Source organism: Lytechinus variegatus, chromosome 9 (assembly GCF_018143015.1).
Source record: "Lytechinus variegatus isolate NC3 chromosome 9, Lvar_3.0, whole genome shotgun sequence".
In the NCBI taxonomy this organism is placed as follows: Eukaryota; Metazoa; Echinodermata; class Echinoidea; order Temnopleuroida; family Toxopneustidae; genus Lytechinus; species Lytechinus variegatus.
This window is the reverse complement of record NC_054748.1, coordinates 2,881,231-2,907,102: the sequence shown is the minus strand read 5'-3', so window position 1 is coordinate 2,907,102 and position 25,872 is coordinate 2,881,231. Positions and strand designations below refer to the sequence as shown.

At 37.2% G+C, this 25,872-nt stretch overlaps 2 protein-coding genes across 2 annotated transcripts in view; one reads left to right on the top strand and one right to left on the bottom strand.

Annotated features, from left to right (window-relative positions):
* Window positions 1–25,872, bottom strand: part of LOC121421084 (mucin-12-like) — a 69,893-nt gene that overhangs the window by 28,578 nt on the left and 15,443 nt on the right. Inside the window, exons 4-9 of the mRNA XM_041615696.1 lie at window positions 23,589–23,757; window positions 22,906–23,105; window positions 19,541–19,725; window positions 17,277–17,394; window positions 12,256–12,410; window positions 8,193–8,340 (exon numbers count right to left, since the gene is read on the bottom strand). Of these exons, the coding sequence (XP_041471630.1) occupies window positions 8,193–8,340; window positions 12,256–12,410; window positions 17,277–17,394; window positions 19,541–19,725; window positions 22,906–23,105; window positions 23,589–23,757 (975 nt within the window). The remainder of the gene's footprint in view (window positions 1–8,192; window positions 8,341–12,255; window positions 12,411–17,276; window positions 17,395–19,540; window positions 19,726–22,905; window positions 23,106–23,588; window positions 23,758–25,872) is intronic.
* LOC121421085 lies at window positions 5,048–7,802 on the top strand. Its single transcript, XM_041615697.1, has one exon. The coding sequence runs from the start codon at window positions 5,541–5,543 to the stop codon at window positions 5,919–5,921; it is 381 nt and encodes a 126-aa protein (XP_041471631.1). The 5' UTR covers window positions 5,048–5,540; the 3' UTR covers window positions 5,922–7,802.

Here is a 25,872-nt window from a genome sequence, read left to right as displayed (position 1 = left end):
TAAACTCTGTACTTCAAAACCAAAGTTGTATATGTACAGGTTACATTGTGTGTATTGTAGAGTTTTCAGAGAAGTGTATTTGGATGATATTTATGTCTTGGAGCCCCGGGGGGCCACTTACATTGACGAGTGGATACCATGCGCGACGGAAAAAAAAAAACAGTAAAAAGGATGTCTTTTTCAAGATAGGGCACATTACATACGTAACATAAAAAATGGTGTCAAAAACACAAAAATAATGAAAAAAGGGTATCTATTTTGCTAGGAAAACTATGTGTTTAGGGTCAAATTTGCGGGGATGATAAAACAAGATTAAAATGTTTTTTAAAAGGATGTCCCTTTCCCCCAACACTGGGTGTTTAGAGTCCAATTTGCACGAGTTAAACCAAATGGTATGTAAAGGTAAACTGATGACCGACGGACCCGTGAAATACAATATATTTGTACTTGTTTAGGGGTTCATTTCAGGGAATACTCGCCAAGAGTATCGTTTTGTTTACAATACTTGTTAAGGGGTGCATTTTAAGTATATGGAATATACGTGTTTAGGGTGCTTTTCGAGACCCCATGGTCGCGCATGGTATCCACTCGTCAATGGAAGTGCCCCCCCCCCCCGGGCTTGGAAGCAAATGAAAGTGTTTCAAACCTAATCCCTTCATTCCTTACACAGAGGATTTAATCTTGTGTTCATTTCCATCCTGAATCTTCTTTTATTTGCATAATTTACATTGATGTTCCTACACTTTTGATTTTTTTATAACTCAGCCTGAAAAAATTTGTAATGCCGAGAAAAAAGATGGCCACTACTAAAATGGGTCTAGCTACATTTTTTTCGTAAATGTGTACCTATCAGACATGTAATTTCATATCTCCTATAATAAAGAAAAATAATATTTTTTTCATCATATTGCATTATACTATACAGATGGGGATTTATGGACTTTATATAGTGTGATATGAAGGGGAGCTGCTTGCACACGATACCCCAAATCAAAAACTTTGATTTAGATAAAAACTGACGACATTTCAGTTTTTGATACATTTCCAAAACCTAACCAATATTTTTTTCTCTAGCCCCCTTTATTGAATCATCGGGGTGAACTATCACTTAAAATTTATACGTACTGTTCAATACCAATTTATGACTTTAGGGTACTGGAAATAAAAGTACAGGCAATCAGCATGTCTGGTTGATCAAATTCCAATTTAAAAAAAAATTGATTAACAGCAACCAAAGCAATAATCGTGTACTGGTACCTGTATGAGTATACAATGGTATCGATGGCATTCAAGCAACATGTAACATGGAAGAGGCAAATCATCACATCAAACCAGCAATGTACACTGCAAATTAGGATTTTATCCAATTCAGTACAATTTTTTAGGAAAGCGACAATGGGATTTTTTCCCCAACAAACGATATTTTTTGAAAATTGTAAGAATTACGAGTATGATTTTGGAATGAAATGTTCCTCAAAATTTGTAACAAAAATTAGGATTTTAGACTTGAAAATACGATAAAAAGAAATTCAGGATATGTTTTCATATTTAAGGTTGGAAGCTTGTAATTTGGATTGTGAATGTCATGCCTCTGTTTCAAAAAGTTGCTGCAATTCCGTTTAAATTCTAAATCTAATATCACATGGGTCCCTGAACACTTTCTCTTCAATAAATTTCTATGAATTTGGAGAGCGGTGTTGGCTCAGTCGGTAACGCGTCTGCCCGTCGAACCAAAGATCGTGGGTTCGAGTCCACCCCGGGCGGATGACTGAAGCCAGTGCGTTGTGTGTAAACGTCTCTCCCATGTTTCATAGATGCAGGCTATGTTACAATGGAAAACACTCCATCCCTCGGATAGGACGTTAAATGGAGGCCCCGTGTAGAGGAGAGTCACCACCTTTGCACGTTAAGAACCCATTTACCATTCGTATAAGAGTAGGGGGAAACCCCGGTGTAGTGGTCCACCTGCATTCCCCCCAATCAGTTATATCGGGAGGAGAGACCTGCGGGTCACAGTGATTCAGTTCGCTTTTCGCCTCCCAGGCACAGGTGACGCCAAAACAAATAATAATAATAATGATGAATTTTGAAACAAACGACCCTTGGAGCTATGATCGCGGGATTGCGTATAAACCGAAATATATACAGTGCGTCCCAGAAAAAACGAAACCGAGATTTAGCGATCATTTATCATTACTTAATCATAAATAAAATAGACAAATGACCTAACAATTTAAAGCTTAGAATCTCCTCTTTCATCTGATATTAGTTAGATTATTTCTCATTCGAACATGAGTGAGCAAATACAATTTGAAGAAAGGATATCAAAAACTCATTTGGTGGGGGTATTTGGGTTTCAAAAAGAAAACCACATTTTTGAAAAGTTCAATATATCGCCTCTTTAATGTGATACCTAAGTTACAGAAAATGGTCAAGAAATAACAAAGTTCTGGTCATTTGAAATAAGGCTTGAATTTCAATAATTTCATAAAAAGAAGAGGTTCTCCAGGCTGGCTTTCAAACTCACTCAACACTCCGTTTTGTTGACGATCATTCATGCATTAAATCTTTTGTTCACCATGTGAAAGCTTCTGTGGAAAACTGGTGAACACGTTTATCTCATGAAATTATGGAAATACAAGCCTTATTTCAAATGGCCAGGACTTTTTTATTTCTTGACCATTTTCTGTAATTGAGGTACCAAATTGAAGAGCGGATATGTACCAGCACCCCTATGTACCAGCACCCCTACGCACCAGCATGCCTGCACACCAGCATGTCTGCTTACCAGAAGACCCAAAACCACTACCAACAAACCAGAATGTATGCAGACTACATGACTGTAGACCACATAGCATTGAAAAGCTCTGGAGGCAAGGGATGCCACACCCTTTCAGCTTTCCACTGGAAACTATAGGTGGTTTCAGACCGCCTCGAAGTTCCAGGTATCTCTGATCGGAAAATTTGCCCTGATCAGAAAATACCCGCTAAATAGTAGGTACTTGGCGAAATTACGAGGACTTTTGCGGGGATTTTTCCAAGGTCGCAGGTATTTTGGTGATGTGAAAGCAAATTACGGGAACTTTTAGCCCAGCGTGTCGTTGGGTGCGGCACCATGGGTGGCTGCTGGGCTAGTAATTTTGAATCTCGTGCCTTGCCTGCTTATTATACCATACTGCGCATGCTCGTAACTTTGGGTACTTATCCCGAAAGGTATGTTTCAGGGCGGTGTGAATGCAGGAATAATTAATGAGTATTTTTCAGCCTAAAAAAGTTCTTGTAATTTAACAGGGATTCTTGTGATCGAAGCGGTTTGAAACCACCTTATGTCCCAGGAGTTTTGTAGAATTTGGGATGTCACAAAACTGGGAAAAATGGAAATTATGAACATCAATTATAATAGCAGAGTATGCTAACAAATATGAGGAAACTTTGAGAGACAGTCATGTATAAGTAGTTCTATGCAAGCATTCACCTCTCACATATTTCAAGAGGTTAAAACTTAAAAAAAGTTACTAATAATAGACAATGTGCATGTACACAGAGCAACTACTATTCATGCAATTCCAAACCCCAAATCACCTCAGTTTGAACAAAAAACTCTGTTTTTATGAGAGCTTATGGACGAGTGAAGGGTACCCATAATATAAAAATAATGAAGGGAAAATAAAAATCTCATAATCACGAATGTAGCACCCAATGGAGAGATAAGAATGTCATTAATATGCAAACATGTCTATGCCTGCTCCTCTGGCAACTGGGTTTATTGGCCATAACTGTATTCTAATTCCACCATTATTTATCAGTTCCTGGAAGATAAAAATGCCTTTATACTCATACTATTAATACTAACCAAATATATTTGGTTCGTAATGGAATTTGAGAAGTACATGTATATAAAGGAGCAGGGTTTTTTTATCCCCCTCACACATACACAAAAACACCCATTCATTAAATTACTCATGCAAAAGAAAGTTAAATTAACATTCCTTATTCTTTTTCAAATTTTCTAAAAAATAGACACAAAATTAAAAGCCCACATAGGGAAGGGAGACACAAATATATATATGGAATGCTATAAACAATCTGTTTAATAGTGGGTGCCATGGTAACAAACCATACAAACAGGGAGGGAGTGTAATGATCAATGTTTTTCTTCTCAATATCTTTCCTGTCAATACCCAGGGGGCGGTTTCATAAAGCTCTTCAGAAGTTAAGTTATTTTAAGAACGACTGGTGATCCTTTCTTGTTGTAAATGACATTCACCATTGAATGTTAAATAGTGACTGTTAGCGCGTAAGACAAATTCACCTTTTGTTCTTAAAGGAGAATGAAACCATTGGAACAATATAGCTTGTGTGAAAACAGAAAAATCAAAGAAACAGATCAACAAAAGTTTGAGAAAAATCGGACAAATAACAAGTTATGAGCATTTGAATATTGCAATCACTACTGCTATGGAGATAGCAAATTGGCAATGCGACAAAGATGTGTGATGTCACTTATGAACAACTCTCCCCATTACTTTAGTATATATTTCACTTGAATTGCCTCTTTTATCACATCTATCCATAGATCATGTGTTCTTTCTACATGAGGGCATGTAATACATATTTTTTAAGAATACATAATGGATAAAGAGTTTGTATCATCGTAAGAAAAAGCAAAAAGAGACATTTTGAGGGTATTTTATAGTCCACCAAAGGGAAAGTTGTTCATCAGTGACATCACACATCCTTGTCGCATTGCCAATGGGAGGATCTCCATAGCATTAGTGTTTGCAATATTCAAATGCTCATAACTTGTCATTATTTGTCCGATTTTTCTCAAACTTTCTTTTTTCTTATTCTTTGATTTTTCTGTTTCTACACAAGCCTATTTGTTCCAAAGGTTTCATTCCCCTTTAACTTACACACAGCTTTATGAAACACCCACCTGTCGTCATCTATGACTTGCCCTTTAAATATTTTATCAGAACATTGCAGTATTTATTCATGTATCCAATTTCAAAACAAGTATCTCTAATTTGCTTTCTCTTTCCTGCAGAGCCAAAGTCCTTGTCAAAGCTCTGTCAGCTCATTGAACCAATCACCGGGAGTTGCAACAGGAAGTACTCAACCGATGAAGACTTTTGGACTATACTGACTTGAATCACAAGAGGGCAGCAGACAATTTAATAATCATTGATCGGAGAAAAGTTAGGAAATTTATAGATTTAGCCGACAAACCCAGATAACCAGGGGAATTCCAGCTTCCACCTCCACCAATAAAGAAAGCAATTATTACCAACTGTGCATAGTTCATGCATAGACTTGTCCTGGGAATTCCAATCTCTGGAATGTGATGGTTTATCAAGCATAGCAAACAAAAGCTTGATTGAATGGTAATTACTCAGCTGCTTTAGTGGCAGTGAAACCACACCCCCTGAATCCCTATATTTGTGATCAGACAACTGCTTGGTGCGATTAACACTGAAAATTGGAGGGTTACGAAGATAGCTGATTCTTCGCTTGGATCAATTTTCAGCACACCAGTGCAAATGAGTGGTCCCACACGGCAGGTCAAAATCATAATGGATGAATCGCAGCGGGGAAAGAACTCATCCAGCAAGGCAGAGGACTTTTACAACTTCTTCCGCAGTAGGAACAACAATGAGATCCGGGCTAATCTGGGCCTCATCGCCTCCAATCCGGACCTGGACAAGCAGGACCTGGCCCTGCTCGTGCTGATGCTGAAGAATATTTCTCAACCGTACGTGAGGCGGCTGATTCGCGAGACGACGTGTTCACAGATGCTTCAGAAGATGCTGGACACGGTAACGAAAAACGAGAGCAAGCGAGGGATGATGCCATGCCCCAACGACGTTGAGGAGATTGAAAAGATCATCTTTGGACCTCCTCTCAGCCCAGATGTTCCATGAAACTCCTTTTGATACATTTATGAACATTGCAGGCACTGCGCACTTGCTTACTCCGAATATACATGTATATGAACTTGGACCTTACAAGACTAGGCAAGATGATTATGTATGTGCCTTCACTATCCTAGCTCTGTGCTTTAAAATGTTTTCTTTTATTGTTATTTGGACAAAAAGAGTAAAATTAAGCGAACAGATAGCTGAAGATTTTATTTTTTAAAATAGGATAAAATATAACATGTACACTGTAATGCAGAACTGCCAACCTCTGTCAACCAAAAAACATATCCATAATTAAAATCATATTTTGAAGAAAAAAAAACATTTTGGTACAAAAATTGATAAATTACACATATGAAGCATGGTAATCAAATTTAACAAAAACATTTTGCAATAAAAACTCATATTTTGTCACTTTGATTATGAAAAAAAACATGCTAATATCGTTAAAAACACATTAGTTGGCAGCTTTGTATAATGTAGTGGCAGTTTTGATTTTTGCGTTACATGTATATTGTTTAACAAATTCTACACGTCTGTATAAGCAACCTGATGTGGTCATCTCCCATTTCTATTTCATTCAGTCAATTAAGTACTGTAATTATTCCAAATTGTGGTTCAAAAAAGTACAAATAGGAATAACTACCGAATCAAAGTGTATTGAAGATCACCATTGCTCAGACGTACTCTGTAACAAGGGGATAGTTTCCCAAAACTAAGATTTTATATAATATCTAATTTTGAAAAAAGGGACATGACATAAAGTAATTGCATATTCATGATAAGCCATAGAAGTGAATCTCTAATATAGTGCAAGACTTTACAATTTGATAACTGTTAGTTTTCATCAAGTTTGATACAATTTTCCATGTTGTGTTTGTGTATAGAATACTATTCATTCAATTTATATCATTTTTAGCCCGAAGTAAATGTATATACGTGTACAACCCTTCAAATTTTATGATGACATAAATTAAAGATACGAGAAACAATTACTTTCCAAATATCAAATGCCAACATTTCTCTAAGGTTCAGAATGGCCTCACCTAGTATAAAACAGAAATATGCAGTTTTACTATAACATTACATGTATTTATCATTTCCGTAAAAATTGTCTCTCAATTTTGAATATTATTATGGAGTGTATTCTGGATAACTGCTAGAAATTTGGTGGAATAGAAAAATTATCCAATCAAATTAAAGAGTTTTTCTATAAACCTAAGATCAAATGACAATAAAGTTATCCACATCAAAATATGTCAAACAATGCTGGCAAGTGAGTGTTCCTAGTCATTGCTCCAAGAGCATGGAACAATCTCCCCAACTATATAAAAAAAAACAGTCTCAATGTATTCGAGAAAATTCTAAAAACACATTGTTTCCATTAGCGTCTGCTAGCCAGCATTGGACATTCAATGTTCTGTAATTTTTCCTTTTGCATTTTATAGGTTTGTTTTATTCTAAATATATTGCACTTTGTACCTTCATAAGAAAAGTCAAAAATAGAAATATTATTACTATTATTATTTTTTGGAAATGCTCATCTTTCGCCTACAGGTACTACATGTATGTTTGTAGACCTTAAGCAAACAGTGTCTAGTCACAAATGAATTATCAGAACAGCAAACAGTTGACTCCAACAAAGGTCAGATAAGGGGACCTTGTTTATTTATAATTGGGAAACTTGGGATCAAATTTTGTGAGACTAATGATCAAGAGCTTATTAAATTTAAAACGGTAAGATGGAAATTTGTCAGATATTGCATGTATAGATGAATAGTCTCCAAACATCGGATCCATCTTAACTCTATGGAAATCGATCAGTGTCATAAATTTTTCCTCAGAAAATTTGCATAATGTCCTGTGTAAACAAAGAGATGCATACTGTATTGTAAAAAAAACAGTGAATGAATGAATATACATCATATCTAGAAAACATTTAAAACAAAGGTGTATTTTGGATGTTGACTTGCTAGCTTTCCATGGTTGTGACTGATAGAGTCAATCATAACTCTTTGTAACATGAGACCCTGGGCTACTTTTTGATCTTCCAATGTTGTTTTGAACATTTTGGGGGTGACATCACCCAAGCCCTACGTATTTTTTTCTCCAGTTTGCTTAGTTTATGACTTGTCATGTTTATATTGTCATTATTTTTCTTCTGGGGGGGGGGGGGGTTAAGGAGATGAATGTTACATATCTAGGCAGCATCACATTCCAAAGTAAACAGCATCTTTAAAAAGACAGTGAACAAACCATGAATGTGTAACATACCTGTGCGCCCACACCAGCTCTCGCATAGTGGTTATCTGGGAGGGATTCCATCTTCTTCAGTTTGTTCTTCACCGATTTCTCTCCCTCTGCTTTTCTATCCTTTGTCTTCTGAACTCCTCCTTTCTTTCCACCAGCTTTTCCCTTTTGACTGAAATGATGGACAGGAAAACTGAATATGAACCAGTATCTATTTAGCCCTATCTAGGCCAGGGTATTTTGGGAGATCATATGGGGGGGGGGCCTTGAAGATGAGGGAAACTCTACAGTGCGTATCAACATAAAAAGTTTACACTTAGAAAACATCCTGTAAAATTATACCGTTGTTATATCCTGAAGATTTTTCCACATTTGAACATTGGTAAAGATCCATTAAAGCAAATGACGATATAACTGTTGAAAAATAATTCTGTTTACTTTTGAAAAGTTAGTGAAAAATTATTTGCGCAGAACTTTGAAATAGTTATGCGAATAAAAGTAGGCCTTAATCATGAAGAACACGTTGAATTTAGGTAGTGAAATTGATTTAAAGATATCTTTTGCGTTTTTAAACTTGTTTCCTTGTCCAAAACACTTCAAAGATTGCATTGCGCCCCATCCCACTCCCCCACACACCGAGTCCATCATGACGATATTTGCTTTACAATGAGCTGTGATTTACAGGAAATGGCTTAGGCTTGATATTCATTTTGTTAATCACTGTCAAGCTTGGAAAAGTGTGGAGAAACAGGTATTAAATGAAAAATAAAATGTAAACCCACATTAAATAATAAAACTTAGTGAAAAATGCTGGAGATGTCCGATATAAACTTTTGTTCAGATTTAGTTATGTCCTCAGATCCAGCTGGCACAAGAAGGGAAAGGTTGTGCTTACTATGTGTTGAAATATCAATTGGGGTGGCAAAATTGATACAAAATGCTTGAATGCATCCGTTTCATTTCAAGTGACTAAAAGTGCAAGGGAAATATATGAGAAATGTATCGCAGGGTAAGTTTGATTTCGCCCTTTCCCCTTGACACAGCCTGAAAACAAGCCTTTCTTTGCAAGCAAACAGATTTCTGTGAGCTTTACAAAAATAGACAGTGCTCACTCAAGTGTAACTTTCGGTCAAAACTTTTACTTTCATTGGATGGATGAGACCCAAACCCATGATTGTATGTGGAAAAATTACCCACATGTTGTATATTTTTTAATTCCCAGGGCTTTTTCAAAGTGTAATCCTTTTATTGATACGCAGTGTATAATGTACAAGACTAGTATATTTTGTACATTACTGTACATTTTGTACAACACAACGTGCCTTTAATAACATTGATGGTGATTGATATTTACTCCTGTGGCATCTTATTTTCTTAAAACATGAAGATAATGGTTTGGAATTTGCAGAGACTTTGTTAAACTGTATGGAAAAGGGAAATGCTATTTCGTCTAACAAATTACCTGGTATATAGTTTTTATTATTTTTTTAGAAGCTGAACTACTGTAATTTGGGAATCATAATAGGCGCTCTGAAGAGGGGATTTAGCGCATTACAAATCCAATCTATTATTCAATTTCAATTCAATTCATTTATTTATTCAACCATCAAAAGGATAAAAACAGTACAATATACAGTATCAACAAAGTATCAGAAAAAAAACAAACAAATAGATGGTTCGGAGACCCCGGAGAAGCAATGCTTATGAAAGGGGTCACCGCGCGATACATCAATACATTACAAATGACAAAAAAGAAGTAAAAATCCCAGATCAAAATTAAAAGAAAGAAATTATCATTACTTTGGCTTCTGTACAGGGGTGTGAGTGGTCACAAATAAAAGGATCTGAAAAAATGCTCAAGAGTGTTGAAAAGTTTGAGATCTGAAATAGGAAGAGCTCCCATACTTATTGTAAAGAGGAAACCAAAAATACACTAAAAGTAAGCTGAAAATCAGAACAAATAAATCTGAAATCAGCTAAAAATCTGAACTCTCACACCCTGTCTATAGTGTCCATATTTCATCAGATGTAGTATTTGATTCTCAGCTTTAATAGGAAGTATAATCTATATTTTCTAAAGGGTGATAATAAGGTTTCGGGTAAGAGTTCTGCTGAAATTCTATAACCTTGATAAAAAATAGATTTACATGTACAATGCAATGTTATTGTTCTTGTATCACTTTGTATGGAGTAATATAATAAATTCAATTATTTTCACAAATTCTTGTATGGGTGAATGAACGATTGTCTTTCATGTACAAAGTTTTAATATCAGACTTCCCGGAATCCAGTTTCATAAGTATAAGTAGTTACACTGTAGATGTATTTATTGTCCATAATTGGAAATTCTTTTTGTTTTCATGCCGTGCAAAATGGTAGACAACAAATTCTATAAATTCAACATGAACAATGGAATCTATATTTGGAACATAATTTAACATAATATATCTTACATAATAAGTCATAACAGAGCATTTAAATAACATGAAAGAGTTCACTGAAATGAGGCATTATATATGAGTTCCCTAAAGGCTGGCCACATCCGTCAGATAGTGACATTGAAGGTTGAGTCCCCAATAATGAATGTGATTGATACAGCTTTGTAAAACATAAACTCACACAAATTAACAGAGGATTCACCCCCCCCCTCTCCCAATCCAACCTCCTTTAGATCCCGACATTCATCCTATTGTACTCTTTTCACCTCTGTAATGGGTACAACGCTGGGCCCCGTCTTACAAAGAGTTATGATTGATCCGATCAATCGTAGCTCTATGGAAATCCATCAGTGTCATATTTTTTTCTACAGGAAATTTGCAAAATGTCCTTTGCAAACAAAGGAGAACATACCAAAGTGTCAATAAATCAATTAATTAATGGATATACATTCATATTTTTTTTTTTTAAACATGCATTTTATGTTGACTTTACTGGCTTTCCATAGTTGCGTTTGATCAGATCAATTGCAACTCTTTGCAAGACAGGGCCCCTAGTTTAACAATTTTAGCTAGGAGTAAGACAATGGTCTACGTCTAAACCAGACTTTAGAATACAGGCCTAATTCTCCAGTTCCCCAAACTCCCTTTGAGGGCAGTGCCCCTTGTCCCCTAGATATGTAGATGAGAGCAATTTATATGGCTTTAAACGGATTGATGAGATATTGGCCGTGATCGAAAGGCATTGGATATAAGAACTTGATGATCAGACGCAAAGTCTACCATCTTAGATCGACGAATTTTAGTCACGATTTTCAAGAACATATGATCTGGGCTGTAATCTTTCATTTTAATTAAGTTAAGATCATCACCGCTACAGATTTTTAAAATGAATTTAATACTCTGCTATGGAGTGAAGACCCTCAGAAGCAAATAATCAGTTAAGCTTTCTACTTATTTCATATTTTCAGAATCATTTGTCGTCAACCTATATACGTATTATTACATCTTTTATATATACCAATGTGATTTATATTGATTTGAATTGACAAGTTTAGATGATTTGTCTATTTGAATTAAAACTCGATCTAACTTGTAACTTTTCCATTTCTGAACTTTTCTTTTATTTGTGTATAGCCATATAAATTACTCTCATCTACATACTGTATCTGAATGTTCAATTATTTACTCATTTGACACTCATATTTATAACTGTCTGGGAGTGATAAGCATTTTCTTCATTCTGAAAGCAAGGGGAAGGAAAATTGTAAACCTAAGAAATATAGATAATTCAAGATTAGATGTATTGTTTTCTGGAAAGTGAGTGAAGTCCTGAAAAGGAATGTAAACCAGATGAGATGAGATGAATATAGCTTGAGTAGCTTTGGTTTGAGTAATAGCCGGATGAATTGAAGAGAGGTTACTCTCTTCAATCTTTCTGCCTGTACATGTATTTCCTTCCCTTCTACATATTACACATGGTGAACCTCAAACCTTCTCCACGTTACAAACTCCACCATGCAATCCTACAAAGATCAATTACAGATTAACAAATCTTTGGGCTTCCTGTGATTCTAGCAGAGTAAGACCATGGTCTACGTCATGGTCTACAGTCCCCCAAACTCCCTTTGAGGAGAGCACCCCTACTGTACCTTTTTCTCCCCTGTGACGAGTATAACTCCGGTTCTAGTACTCTACTGATCTCCTCCTGAGCGGCCATGTATTCTCGCCTCTGTTTGTAGAGCTCCTCCCCCGTATCACTTCCACTAGTACTTCCATCTCTTACCCTCTGGTGACCTTTGGTCTGCTGAGAAAGAGAAAGAAAACACATTGGCCGATATTCTCAAGTCGGGTTTAACTTAAACTCAGGTTTAAGTATGGAAAGCCAATTGTGGCATAATTCTCTACCAGTAGACGTTAATTGTATCAGCTCAATTGACTCTCAAATCATTTTTAAATGTCCGGGAAGGATAAATAAGATAATTTTTTCACCACTAACAAATTAAAACAGAGCACAGTAAACATACCATGTGAACAAATTTTGATAGGTTTGGCTTCCCATAATTTTAGCACCGAGATAGACCATGGTCTAAGTTAAACCCGGGTTCAAAATACTGACCATTGGCTCGTATTCTGAAGTCGGGTTTAACTTAAATCAGGTTTAAAGTTGTGGTTTAAGTATGGAAAGCCAATTGTTACATAAATCACTAACAGTAGAGATACTGTATCATACTTCAGCTTATTTGGCTCTCAAATCAGTCATAATTGTCTAGGAAGGCTAAAAACTGTTTTCACCATGGATGAATCAGGGGGAAAAACATAAGAAACATGTAAATTAATAAAAATGTTGACACTTTTGGCTTCCCATAATTTTATCACAGAGTTAGACCATGGTCTGAGTTAAACCTGACTTCAGAATACGGGCAATTCAATCCATCATGCAGTGAAGAAGAAGGAAACAATTCATGTTTTGAGTGTATTACATATATTTCTCTTTCTTTCCTTTTTATTCCAGAAAATAAAAAAGATCCTTTATTTCATAATATAATCATTTTTTTCACAATGACAAATCGAATGATTTTACATTATTTTTTAAATACATTCTGTTTACATGTTTCCTACATAACATACAATATTTTATAAATGAAATAGTTATATAATATTGACTGGCCTTGACGGGAACATCAAATATATTGCCAGCAAATGAATCATATTGGCCCGAGTCTTTAGACGAGGGCAATATGGGTCATTTAAGGGCAATATATTTGATGTTCCCCGAAAGAAGAGCCAGTCAATATTTTTATTATCATCCAAATCAGATATCTAGAGCAACAAGTGGAATGCCTCTGGCCGTCTCACCTGCATCACGCGGTTCAATATAGCAGCAGTGCTGACTTTGCATACTACTCTAACTCGCACAAGATGTTCAGTGATACATGGTTACTCTTATGTCCACTTTTTATGAACTAGACCAATAAACTTACAGAGATATGATGGTTATTCAACAAAAAACCCCAACATGGCCAAAGTTCATTGACCTTACATGACCTTTGACCTTGATCATGTGACCTGAAACTCGAACAGGATGTTCAGTGATACTTGATTACTCTTATGTACAAGTTTCATGAATCAGATCCATAAACTTTCAAAGTTATGATGGTAATTCAACAGATACACCCAATTCGGCCAAAGTTCATTGACCTTTGACCTTGGTCATGTGACCTGAAACGCGCACAGGATGTTCAGTGATATTTGATGACTCATATGTCCAAGTTTAATGAACTAAACTAATAAACTTTCAAAGTTATGATGGTAATTCAACAGATACCCCCGATTCGGCCAAAGTTCATTGACCCTAAATGACCTTTGACCTTAATCATTAGGCCTGAAACTTGCACAAAATATTCAGTGATGCTTGATTACTATTATGTCCAAGTTTCATGAATCAGATCCATAAACTTTCAAAGTTATGATGGGAATTCAACAGATATCCCCAATTCGGACAAAGTTCATTGACCCTAAATGACCTTTGACCTTGGTCATGTGACGTGAAACTCATGCAGGATGTTCAGTGATACTTGATTAACCTTATGTCCAAGTTTCATGAACTAGGTCCATATATTTTCTAAGTTATGATGACATTTCAAAAACTTAACCTCAGGTTAAGATTTCAATGTTGATTCCTCCAACATGGTCTAAGTTCATTGACCCTAAATGACCTTTGACCTTGGTCATGTGACATGAAACTTTAATAGGATGTTCAGTAATACTTGATTAACCTTATGGCCAAGTTTCATGAACTAGGTCCATATACTTTCTAAGTTATGATGTCATTTCAAAAACTTAACCTCAGGTTAAGATTTGATGTTGACGCCGCCGCCGCCGCCGTCGGAAAAGCGGCGCCTATAGTCTCACTCTGCTTCGCAGGTGAGACAAAAATCATGATAATGGGGATATTTCTTTTAAAAATAGAGTTCTGTTGTGTCATGTGAATATCGGTCTAGGCTCTGCACTTAACCATTATGACGTACTTGCAAGCGCTCGGATCCAGCGTTGTCTTTATTATGACGTATATTGTTGGTGGGCGGATCCTTATGAAGCGTATCTCTTTATACGCATCCACAAATTCCCGGATGTGAGACCAGGGAAAATACAAAGGTATATTTTGCTTCGTCTCTGCATGCAAAGTAAATACGCGCACTGAGACCGAGGAAAATACAAAAAATATACCTACCCTTCCCGATATTCAGAAAATGTAGGGCAATACGGTTTTATAAATGACCAGCTCAGATGTCTGATAGGGGTGATAATACTAATGATGCCTACTTTGTAACACAATTAAAAAAACAACAACCATTTTATATTTCTCGCATTAATTATTTTTCATAAAAATGTACTTTTCAAAAACAAAATATCTCTTAATTTCAATTTCAAGGAGATCAAAATTCGATAATTTATCATTTCATTTTCAATTCATATTTATTACACTTGGGGGCATTTGCTGAAGTTTGGGGCTGTTTCTTTCATTTCAAGGGCTACTATTTAGTGCAAGATGCAATCACACTGTAAACATTTCTCATTGTTTTGCTCAATATCGGAAATTTACTTTCTGATCTTTTCTTGTGTGTTATTTGTGACATACATGTATCTGCGGGAGACTTTAGAAAGGAAGGTGGTCCCAAAGCATTCAATCGTGGAAATTTTCCACCTTCTTTTCAGACAGTGTGCACATCTCATGATTGAGTGAATCCCAAACCTCACTTCAACCTTAACCCTATCTAGGCCGGGGGGGGCCTCCGAGGCCCCCCCTCAACAAATCGCGCCATATTTTCGCCGCGCGAAATTTTTTGACCGCGCCACTCGCTGACTTTTTACTTTCAAGTCTTGCGCAACTTTTGAGACCAACTTTGCGTCCTCCGGGTACGTGGTTCCAAAATTACGCAACATTATGTAAGTGCATGTCAGACCGAAAATTGCTCAAAAACGTGATTTCGTGTACAAAGTCAATGCAAATTGTGTTTTCAACCAAAATTCATAAATGTATGATTATTTTTAGTTTTGCTGCTCTAAATGTATTTATTTTATGCTTTTTATGATCACAGAAGAGTCCCCAACAAATTTCATTGAAAAAACAAAGAAAAACAAAAGGTCAAAAAACAAAGAAATACATAAGAAATTGCAAAAAAACAATAAAATACATAAGAAAATGATTTGATATCGCAATTTTTTTCATGTACACTTGCTAAGAACACCACAAAGAGTTTCTATACCAAAAATTAGTACATTTGGAGCTTTATTTAGGGAGTTAGAGGAAAAAGTATGATTTCGCATACTTATTACGCATAAATTAGCATAATCACTTAATAGCGACTCGCACGAAAAAAAATACTATACAATCTTGGAAATTATGTCCCAGGCAACCAGCATGCCAATTTTCGGCGCGTTCGCGCGGTCGACGGCCGAGATCTTAGTTGGGGGCCTGGGAGGCCCCCCCCCGGCCATATGAACTCCCAAAATACCCCGGCCTAGATAGGGTTAAATCTCTTTATCCTTTGCAGCTCTAACTAAATGTCATGTACATTCAGTAGCGGACCGTGACCCGGAGGAGACAAAGCATTGGGGGGCACTGCATTGTTTGTGTACAATGCCGTGCCCCCCCCCAATGCTTTGTCTCCTCGGGGTCACGGTCCGCCACTGTGTACATTCGTCCTTATATTTTAATAATTAGTCAACATGTATTGTATTTTACCACAATGCCTTATGGAACATTTTTATATCCTGCGATGAGCTACTTTTCATTGTTATATTTTTATCTTGAACTGTTTATACTGTATGTCTGTTGTTTTAAAAAAGAGCCTTTTTAATTGGCTTGTGAAATAAAGATGAAATAAAAAAAAATAATAATAAATAAATATATAAAGATGAATTGAAATTGAATTGAAATTGAATTCATTCAGTAATGTAATTGAGGGGGTTATCGTTGATCCATTCTGACCAAGTTTTATATATATCATTCTAGGATGTGCTTTATCAAGTTCCATCAAAATCTCAAAATTCCCTTTGGGTGAATTAATGTTAAGGGTGGCAGGTTAAAAGCAGTTTTATACATGTAGCTCTCATTCCATCAAAAGAAAGATTTGTACTTCAGCAGGACATTAATTAATTACCACAACAAAATGACAGAGCTTGTTTTATACTTCTGGGGTACATGAAGAATAGAATAAGGATCATCCCCCCAATACAAAAAAGGGGGAAAAGCACCAGGTGGTCCTGGGAAAGAACTAGATGACACACTGGGGGTTGGTGAATGTCCTATGGGATACAGATTTCTGGTGAAATAGACTCTTATAACTTATCTTATAAGGGAGAGGTGGTCCTGGGAAAGAACTAGATGACAAACAGGGAGTAGGTGAATGTCCTATGGGATACAGATTTCTGGCGAAATAGACTCTTATAACTTATCTTGTAAGGGAGAGGTGGTCCTGGAGCAGAACTAGATGACACACTGGGAGTCGGTGAATGTCCTATGGCATACAGATTTCTGGTGAAATAGACTCTTATAACTTATCTTGTAAGGGAGAGGTGGTCCTGGATCAGAACTAGATGACACACTGGGGGTCGGTGAATGTCCTATGGGATACTAGTTTCTGGTGAATAGGCTCTTGTAACTTACCTTTACAGGTAGAGGTGGTACTAGGGAAGAGCTAGAAGTCCCACTGGGGGTCGGTGACTGTCCGATGGGGTACTGGTTTCTGGAGTGAAGGACAGGTGATACATGTCCCTCAACCGTTCTACAAGACATGGAAAGAAAGAATTATCCAGAGTTAAAATACTTATCCTTTTACTTTCATAAGGTCATGGAACTTTATGTAATCATCACAATATGTAATTCTGCCATTTATTTTTGTATTTCTTTATATGCATTATGATTACTGTGTTTCATACATTGAATTATCAATAAATGCAGGAACACCTGAAAAAAACCTCTACTTCATTTTATTGTACATTACCAATGTCAGATAATAATATTTACTTGTAACCTAATATTGACAGAAAATTAAATGAACAAAAAAAATGACAGGATGAACAAGAACACATCTTAGAAAATTGTTCATCAAAGCAAATGCTAAAAAAAATCTTACCCAAATCTGTATTCAACAGTCTTCAGACTTTATTTGCAATGACAATGCTTGAAAATAAATGCCAAATTTGGATCAAAATTTGAAATGTTTATAATATTAGTTTATCAAGAGTGAAGATTAATAAACATTTTCAGTACACACTGGGTCCAGTTGGGTCCAAAGGGTGTTGATAATAAAAGCAGGAATCTCTGCCCAAATTTGCTCTTGACCAATGGAATGACAGGATGTCAAAGGTTTCGGAAATAAAATCATAAATTGGGATGGAAATAGCAAGTTTTCTGGTATGGTGTCAAGATGAACTGGGCCCCTCCCCATGAAAGGTTCTTTCAGAAATGTCAGAAATCTACACCAAATTCCCCCTGAATCAAAATTATAATTTTGGTAGCTTATACATGTATCTGTAAGTCTAACCTGTGAGTGATACCAAGTTTTACGAAATGGTATCAACAAGCACTGGGACTTGTTTCATAAAACAGTGCTAATATTGCTCAGCTGTTCTCAACAGATCAAATGGCACAATTTCAGCAGCTTTTAACAGTAGCTGGTAACTTGAAAATAATAGTAGGCTTTATGAAAAGGAGATAACAGAAATTCTATGCCACAATTGCTGTCAACCAACCAAGTCACAGGATTTCAGCAGCTTATGCCAATAGCTTCAATGATTTAATATCCCACTGCAGTCTGGCGTCCTTTGGCAAGGCGTTAATCCACACTTTGGCAAGGCGTTAATCCACTCTCAACCCAGGTGCTAAATGGGTACCCGGTTAGATGTGAAAGTCAATGTAGCTTGCCCAGTACTGTGTGCGCCTCACTGGCGACTGACTGGAATACTCCCCAGGGAGTAAAGGATGTGCACACATAGTGTGCAGGAATGACTAATTGAATCTGATGACCGGGGTGATAATACATCTATAAAGTGCTCAGACACGTCGTTCCGATTTATTAAGCGCTATATAAAAGCGGATTATTATTATTATTAACCCTATCTAGGCCGGGGGGCCTCGGAGGCCCCCCCTCAACGAATCGCGCGATATTTTCGCCGTGCAAAATTTTTTGACCGCGCCGCTTGCTGACTTTTTACTTTCAAGTCTTGCGCAACTTTTGAGACCAATTTTGCGTCAACCGGGTACGTGGTTCCGAAATTACGCAACATTATGTAAGTGCATGTCAGACCGAAAATTGCTCAAAAACGTGATTTCATGTACAAAGTCAATGCAAATTGTGTTTTCAACCAAAATTCATAAATGTATGATTATTTTTAGTTTTGCTAGTCTAAATGTATTAATTTTATGCTTTTTATGATCACAGAAGAGTCCCCAACAAATTTCATTGAAAAAACAATGAAAAACAAAAGGTCCAAAAAACATAGAAATACATAAGAAATTGCAAAAAACAATATAATACATAAGAAAATGATTTGATATCACAATTTTTTTCATGTACACTTGCTAAGGACACCACAAATACTTTCTATACCAAAAATTAGAACATTTGGAGTTTTATTTATGGAGTTAGAGGAAAAAGTATGATTTCGCATACTAATTACGCATAAATTAGCATAATCACTTAATAGCGATTTGCATGAAATAAATTACTATACAATCTTGTAGATTATGTCCCAGGCAACCCGCGAACCAATTTTCGGCGCGATCGCGCGGTCGATGGCCGAGATCTTAGGGGGGCCTGGGAGGCCCCCCCCCCCGGCCATAGGAACTCCCAAAATACCCCGGCCTAGATAGGGTTAAATGTTATAACATCAAACAGGCAGTAGTTCTAAACTTAATTCTTATCCCACCTTCTCGGTAGCTCTCTCTGTTTCATCATCTCAGCTTCTTCTTCAATTTGCTGCTTCCCCTCCACCGCGCCTGCCTCCATACCAAACGCATTGTTGGCGTAATCTTGTTTGACAACATCAAACCCTCGCGGGACTGGTTGGAGATGCTGGTCCTGAGGGCTGCCAGGGTACTGTCTGTATGGGTACTGAAGAGGGCGCAATTCAACAAATTAAATTCGACAGAACCAGGTGGGATTAAAACTAATTATTGCTGCCTGCATACCGAGGAGGTCTATTTCTCAACAGATTCATAACTTGGGAAATGAAAACTATATTACTGTCTTTGTAGGAACTGAAGAGGGCGCAATTCAATAAATTAAATTCATTAGATTCATAACTACATGTAGGTAGGATTAAAACAAAATATTGCTGCCTACATGTGTACTGAGGAGGGCACAATCCAACTATTTCTCAACAGATTCATAACTTGGGAAATGAAAACTATATTACTGTCTTTGTAGGAACTGAAGAGGGCGCAATTCAGTAAATTAAAATCAACAGATTCATAACTACATGTAGGTAGGATTAAAACAAAATATTGCTGCCTACATGTGTACTGAGGAGGGCACAATCCAACTATTTCTCAACAGATTCATAACTTGGGAAATGAAAACTTTATTACTGTCTTTGTAGAAACTGAAGGGGGCGCAATTCAGTAAATTAAAATCAACAGATTCATAACTACATGTAGGTAGGATTAAAACAGAATATTGCTGCATGTATGTGTACTGAAGAGGGCACAATCCAAATGTTTCTCAACAGATTCAGATCTCGGGGAAATAAAAAATATTGTGTTAATCATGTTTAAGTTTGATTTTATTCAGCTTCAAAGTGATACTCAGGGCTGCAAATACTCATATCTATTTAGAGTAAAGTTCACAGAGCAAAATGCTGAAAATTTCATCAAAATTGGAAAACAAATAACAAAGTTATTGAATTTTGAAGTTTTTTAGCTATATTTTGTGAAAATAGTTATATGCAGGTCATCATGAATATTCATTAGGTGGGCTGATGATGTCACATCCCTACTTTCTTTTTTCTTTTGTTATTACATGAAATCATGATGATTGCTGATGTGGTTTACGGTACACCATGTGGAGTGTTATAGAAGCAGTGGATAGAAGAAGAGAAGGAAGTGAATAGGCGAGAAAGTGGAGATTTGAGAATAGAGTATTCTTTCTTGAGAATAGTCCTGAAAAGGACTGTAAACCAGAAGGAATGTTGAGTGAGAACAGCTTGAGTGGTAGAGCTGATGAGGAGATGCTGGCTTGCGTCGGCGAGTAGAGATGATGAGTAGTAGATAGACTCGACGTTTCAGACAGGTTGACAACATGATGGTTTCATTGTTTTTATACATTTATGAAAAATGTGTCTCCTTTATAATGAAACAAGTTGCAGCAATGAATATCTAATAAATGCTGCACTATATCAGTTTTCAATCAAATTTTTTCAGCTCCTGGTAAAAAAATTTGAATAAATCTAATTTCATATAATAAAATAGAAAAAGAACAAGTGGGGATATGACAGCATCAGTCTGCTCACTAAATATTCATGAAGACATGCCAAGAACTGTTCCATTGGAATAATGCATATCTGTAAAATGCCATAACTTTGTTTTTCCACGTCCGATTTTGATCAAATTTTCAATGCTATTTTTGCCTGATTTTTCATCTGTCTTTTCAGCCCGGAGCATACCTTTAATAGATTTCATGACCTCACAAAATTCAGTTACCAGGGCCCAATAACACAAAGGTATAATTGCTAATAAATGAAATGACCAATCAAGGTCGTTGTTGCATGCGCATTTGCTCAGTAGACGGACTGGGAACCAATCAGAATTGATCTTTCAATTTAGCGATTAATCGCTAAACTTTGTGTTTACGGGCCCCAGTTCTCGAACTCTGGTGATGCAGAGTCAACATTAAAGAGAAATTCCAGTAGTTGCAGTTAACACTGATTTCATGAGAAAGTCTGTAAAACAAGGCTTAATTGCCAGTATATCATCGAGGATCTAGATCTGGTACAGTTACATTAACTGGACTTTGTGAAATCTTGAAATCTACGCTGAAAAATGTTCACACCGAAAATCCCCAACACAGATAAGCGCACGTGGGACAATGTATAATTATTGCTTAGGGCGTCGGGCCCGACGCCCTACCCGAATCCCATGCTTATTTGCTGATTTCTCAGCAATTACACGATTTCTTCCAGAATCCTTTGGCACATGCGTTTTATTTATACAAACAGACACTTTAGTGGTCATTTCATTGGATTCTGTACGAACTCATTTTGATATCGTTACCAAAACTAGCATTTACCTTTAACCTAATGGCGGAGTCACACCTTGGCGTTTTAGACAGCGTATGCCCAAACTCAAAATTTCTCTAAAACGTCGGCATACGCTGAACTTTGATATTTTTTTTTCAACTCTGGGCGTATACTTAGCGTATTCATAACGAGTTGGACGTTTACATAACGTATTAGTAACTTATATCGAACGCTTCGTTAACTTATAAGTAACGTATTCCAACGAATGCTTAGCGTTTTGCTGGCGTACACAACTTATGCCCTACGATAGCCTAACTTACGAATAGCGCACGGCAGCGTATCGCTGACGAACACGTGCCGTATCATATAAAAAGGCTGCCGCTCGACTATTCAAATCATAACCGCACGATACATCACCGCATCAACACCACCGCAATGCCGAAGAAAACTCCAGTGAACCCCACCTTTATATACCAATTCCTATAAACGTTGTCAATACGCCATTATACGGTAGCTGTAAGTTATAAACACGTTCAGTAAGTTTTGTGGTCGTCCGGAGCACGTCTTCATACGTCAATGTAAGTTGGAGTTAAGTTACACATACGTTCAAAGCACGTTATTCATAGGTTAGAAGTAAGTTTTAGGGTACGCTGGACATTATCTCGACGTACATCGACTTATGAGTAACTTACGAGTAACTTGTGTCAACGTTTATAAACGATCGCGTAACTTGCCTACGACTTATGGCCTGCGTATGCGGGACGTATGAGCCATACGTTGGCATACGTCGAAAATTTCTGTTCTTGCACAAAATTTTTCGACGACCTCGCCGTTTGACGACGTATACCAGCGTGTTTTAGCGTACTCTTAACGTATGCAAAACTTACCCGTAACGTATTCGACGTACGCCAACGTATTCGCCAAATTCCTCATACGTCGGGCATACGCTGTCTAAAACGCCAAGGTGTGACAGCGCATTTAGTTTTAAACTTTGTTACAAAAACAGCGTTTTCTGCCTCTACATTCAATAATCTTTAAGTCTGTAAACCCGTACTTACTTTTGCTTTGAACTGGAGCATCTTGAATGTATCAGGATCCATAGGACCGTCTTCCTTCCTGGGTTTGCGCCCGCAGCAGCAGCAACAGCAGCAAAGGCAACAGAAGAACAGTAGAGCCAATGGAACGAGAACGGCCGCGATGATCCACAGGCGGGCTGGAGGCTCGGCCGATGGCATGACTGTGGTTGACGGTACGACCTCTGTGATTGCAACATGAGAAAAAAAAAAGGATTTAACAATATCATGAGTGTTATTTCAATCTGCATTTCCTGCACTCTTGAAGGTATGACTGAAAAATACACCACACAAGAAAAAGGTCTTTGGATTTCTTTTCAACAGCAGTTTTTGTTACAGTTTTGTTACCTGGGTATAATCTACTGGGTCATCATTCTATGTTGCTCTTTTTCCCTCTCTCCCTTCCTCCTTATTCTTCCCTCTTTTTAAAATTCTATTTCTCTCTCTCTATATCTGCCTTTAAATCATGCCCTTTCGCTCCATTTTACCCTTCCCCATGGCCTCGCTTTGTGTTCCTCTCTCCAATTTCCCTATCCTCGCTCTCCTGTCCATTCTCTTGCTTTCAACCATGCTCTTTCTATTTTAAATCTCTTCGACTCCCTCAGGATATCTCTCTTGATCTTTCTTTCTGTCAGACTCTGACTCTGTATATCCCTAGCATGTGTTACCAATAGGTGGACTGTTGACTGGTACAGCCATATACAGGGTCATCTCTTGGAGGGTGAGCTCATCCAGCACCGCCTTGGCCTCCCCCGAGAGAAGTTTGGTACCTTCCTCCACTATGTAGAAAGTCAAATCAACATTGGTGGGATTGGTGAGTCGGGTCATGTCTATTATCTGTACGAGGTGTCATGGAAAATGGACATCATAATTGAGTCAGATTTATCTATTTGTGATGAATATAGGTAACTGAAGAATACTGGAGAAAATTTCTCACTGCAGAAAAATCTCAATAAAATATAATAAATCCATAAAATCATTGTCATTTTTATTTGTGTTTAACATATCTAAAGTAATATGTAATTTACAAAATGTGCTTCACATTGAAATACATACACAAATGCAACGTACAATGCACTGGATAGACAGACAGACAGACAGATAGATAGATATATAGACAGACAGATAGATAGATAGATAGATATGGTAACTTCAAATATAGAAAGGAACAAAATGAAGCACAGCAGAACAATGAGAGAGTGAAAAGAGATGGAAAGATTGAAGAGGGGTAGAGAGGAGGAAGAGACGGTGAAGGAAGTGATGAAGAAACAGTGGAAAGTGATGGACAGCCAGATATATATTTATAGAGAGAGAGAGAGGGAGAGAGAAGAAATATAGAAATGGACTGAGAGAGGAGGGGATATAAAGAGAAAGAGAGAGAGGAGAGGGACATAGAAAGAGAGACAAACATTCAAGGTGCATGTATTATGAGGCACAAATGGATCCAAAATTGGCAAAGACAATCGTCGTCATCCCTCTCAAATCCTACAACATAGCCTTTAATGCCATGCTTCAAGTACAAAGCATTATAGGCTTAGCTAGTTACCGTGGCGATGGAGAACCTAATGATGCTGTTAATCATCGTACGATTGGTCCATTCTTGGGAATATTTTTTTAGGATTATGACTCATAACAAGGGAAGCTACAGCAAGTTATTAACACCACCTGTTTTTAATAATGTCCTTTACAAACAACAATTGAATGATGACCAGAACAAATTATTTCGACCATAATTCTGGTTACTAATCCACAGCTGCTATTGAAAAGTCAAAACATACCTCCCTCTGAAAAAAAGAAAGAAAAGTCATCTCAAAATATTGAGTAAAGAAACTCTACTGTGCAACAAAGTAATAATAAAATGTTGTAAGTGGAGTCAGCCATCTTTACCAACCCCTTGGAATGGAAAAAATTGTATCATTGGATCCCCATACCCCAATCATGGAGCTAGCAGCTCTATGCCTCAATGATTACATGCACACTGCTCTTGAAGCGGGGGGAGGGGGAGGGCATTGAAACACACGCATATCTTACCACGGTTTTCAAAAAATGATGAAAGACAATTTGTTTATTCTATATATTTTATGGTTAAATATCTCTAAAGGCCAACGCACACCTTATGACCTGACCGGTCGCCACTGGCTTGCATCTGGGTGAGAAGACCGGTCAGACCGGTCAGAGACAAGTCGCAAGGAAAATCGGAAGGATTTGACACGTCGAATCCTTATGACTGGATCGCAAACTCAGTCCAACCTCCAGCCAATCAGACAGCAGAGTTGCCAATGCGTATTATGATAAACAACGTGCATATGCAGTAGTAAGTTCAATTTCTAAGATGCTATGCCAAAAAGCGCATGCGCGAGTCGCAGAGCTGATGGCAAGGTGTGCGGTGTCGAGGCTTATGACTACCTTGCGATTCATCTCCCCTCACTCAGTCGCAAGCCAGCCGCCGACCAGTCAGGTTGTAAGGTGTGCAGTGACCTTAACCCTAAAATGTTGAGGGGGGGGGGCTGATTCAGCCCCCCCTCAACATTTTTCGCGATAAATCCGCCGCGCAAAATTTTTTGACCGCGTCGCTCGCTGACTTTTTACTTTCAAGTCTCGCGCAACTTTTGAGACCAAAATTGTGACCCCCGGGTACGCGGTTAGGAAATTACGCAACATTTCGTAAGTGCATGCAGACCCAAAATTACTCAAAAACGTGAATTTGTGTACAAATCCAATGCAAATAGTATCATTATTTTTCCTTTTACTGCTTAAAATCAATTGATTTTCTCTTTTTTGTGGTCAAAATAAAGTCCCCGACAATTTCCATTGAAAAAACAATAAAAAACAAAAAGTCGAAAAACAAAGAAATACATAAGAAATTTAGAAAACAATAGAATACATAAGAAAATAAATGTGATGTTGAATTTTTTTTAAAATAAATTTGATCAGATGTCTATCTAGAGTATG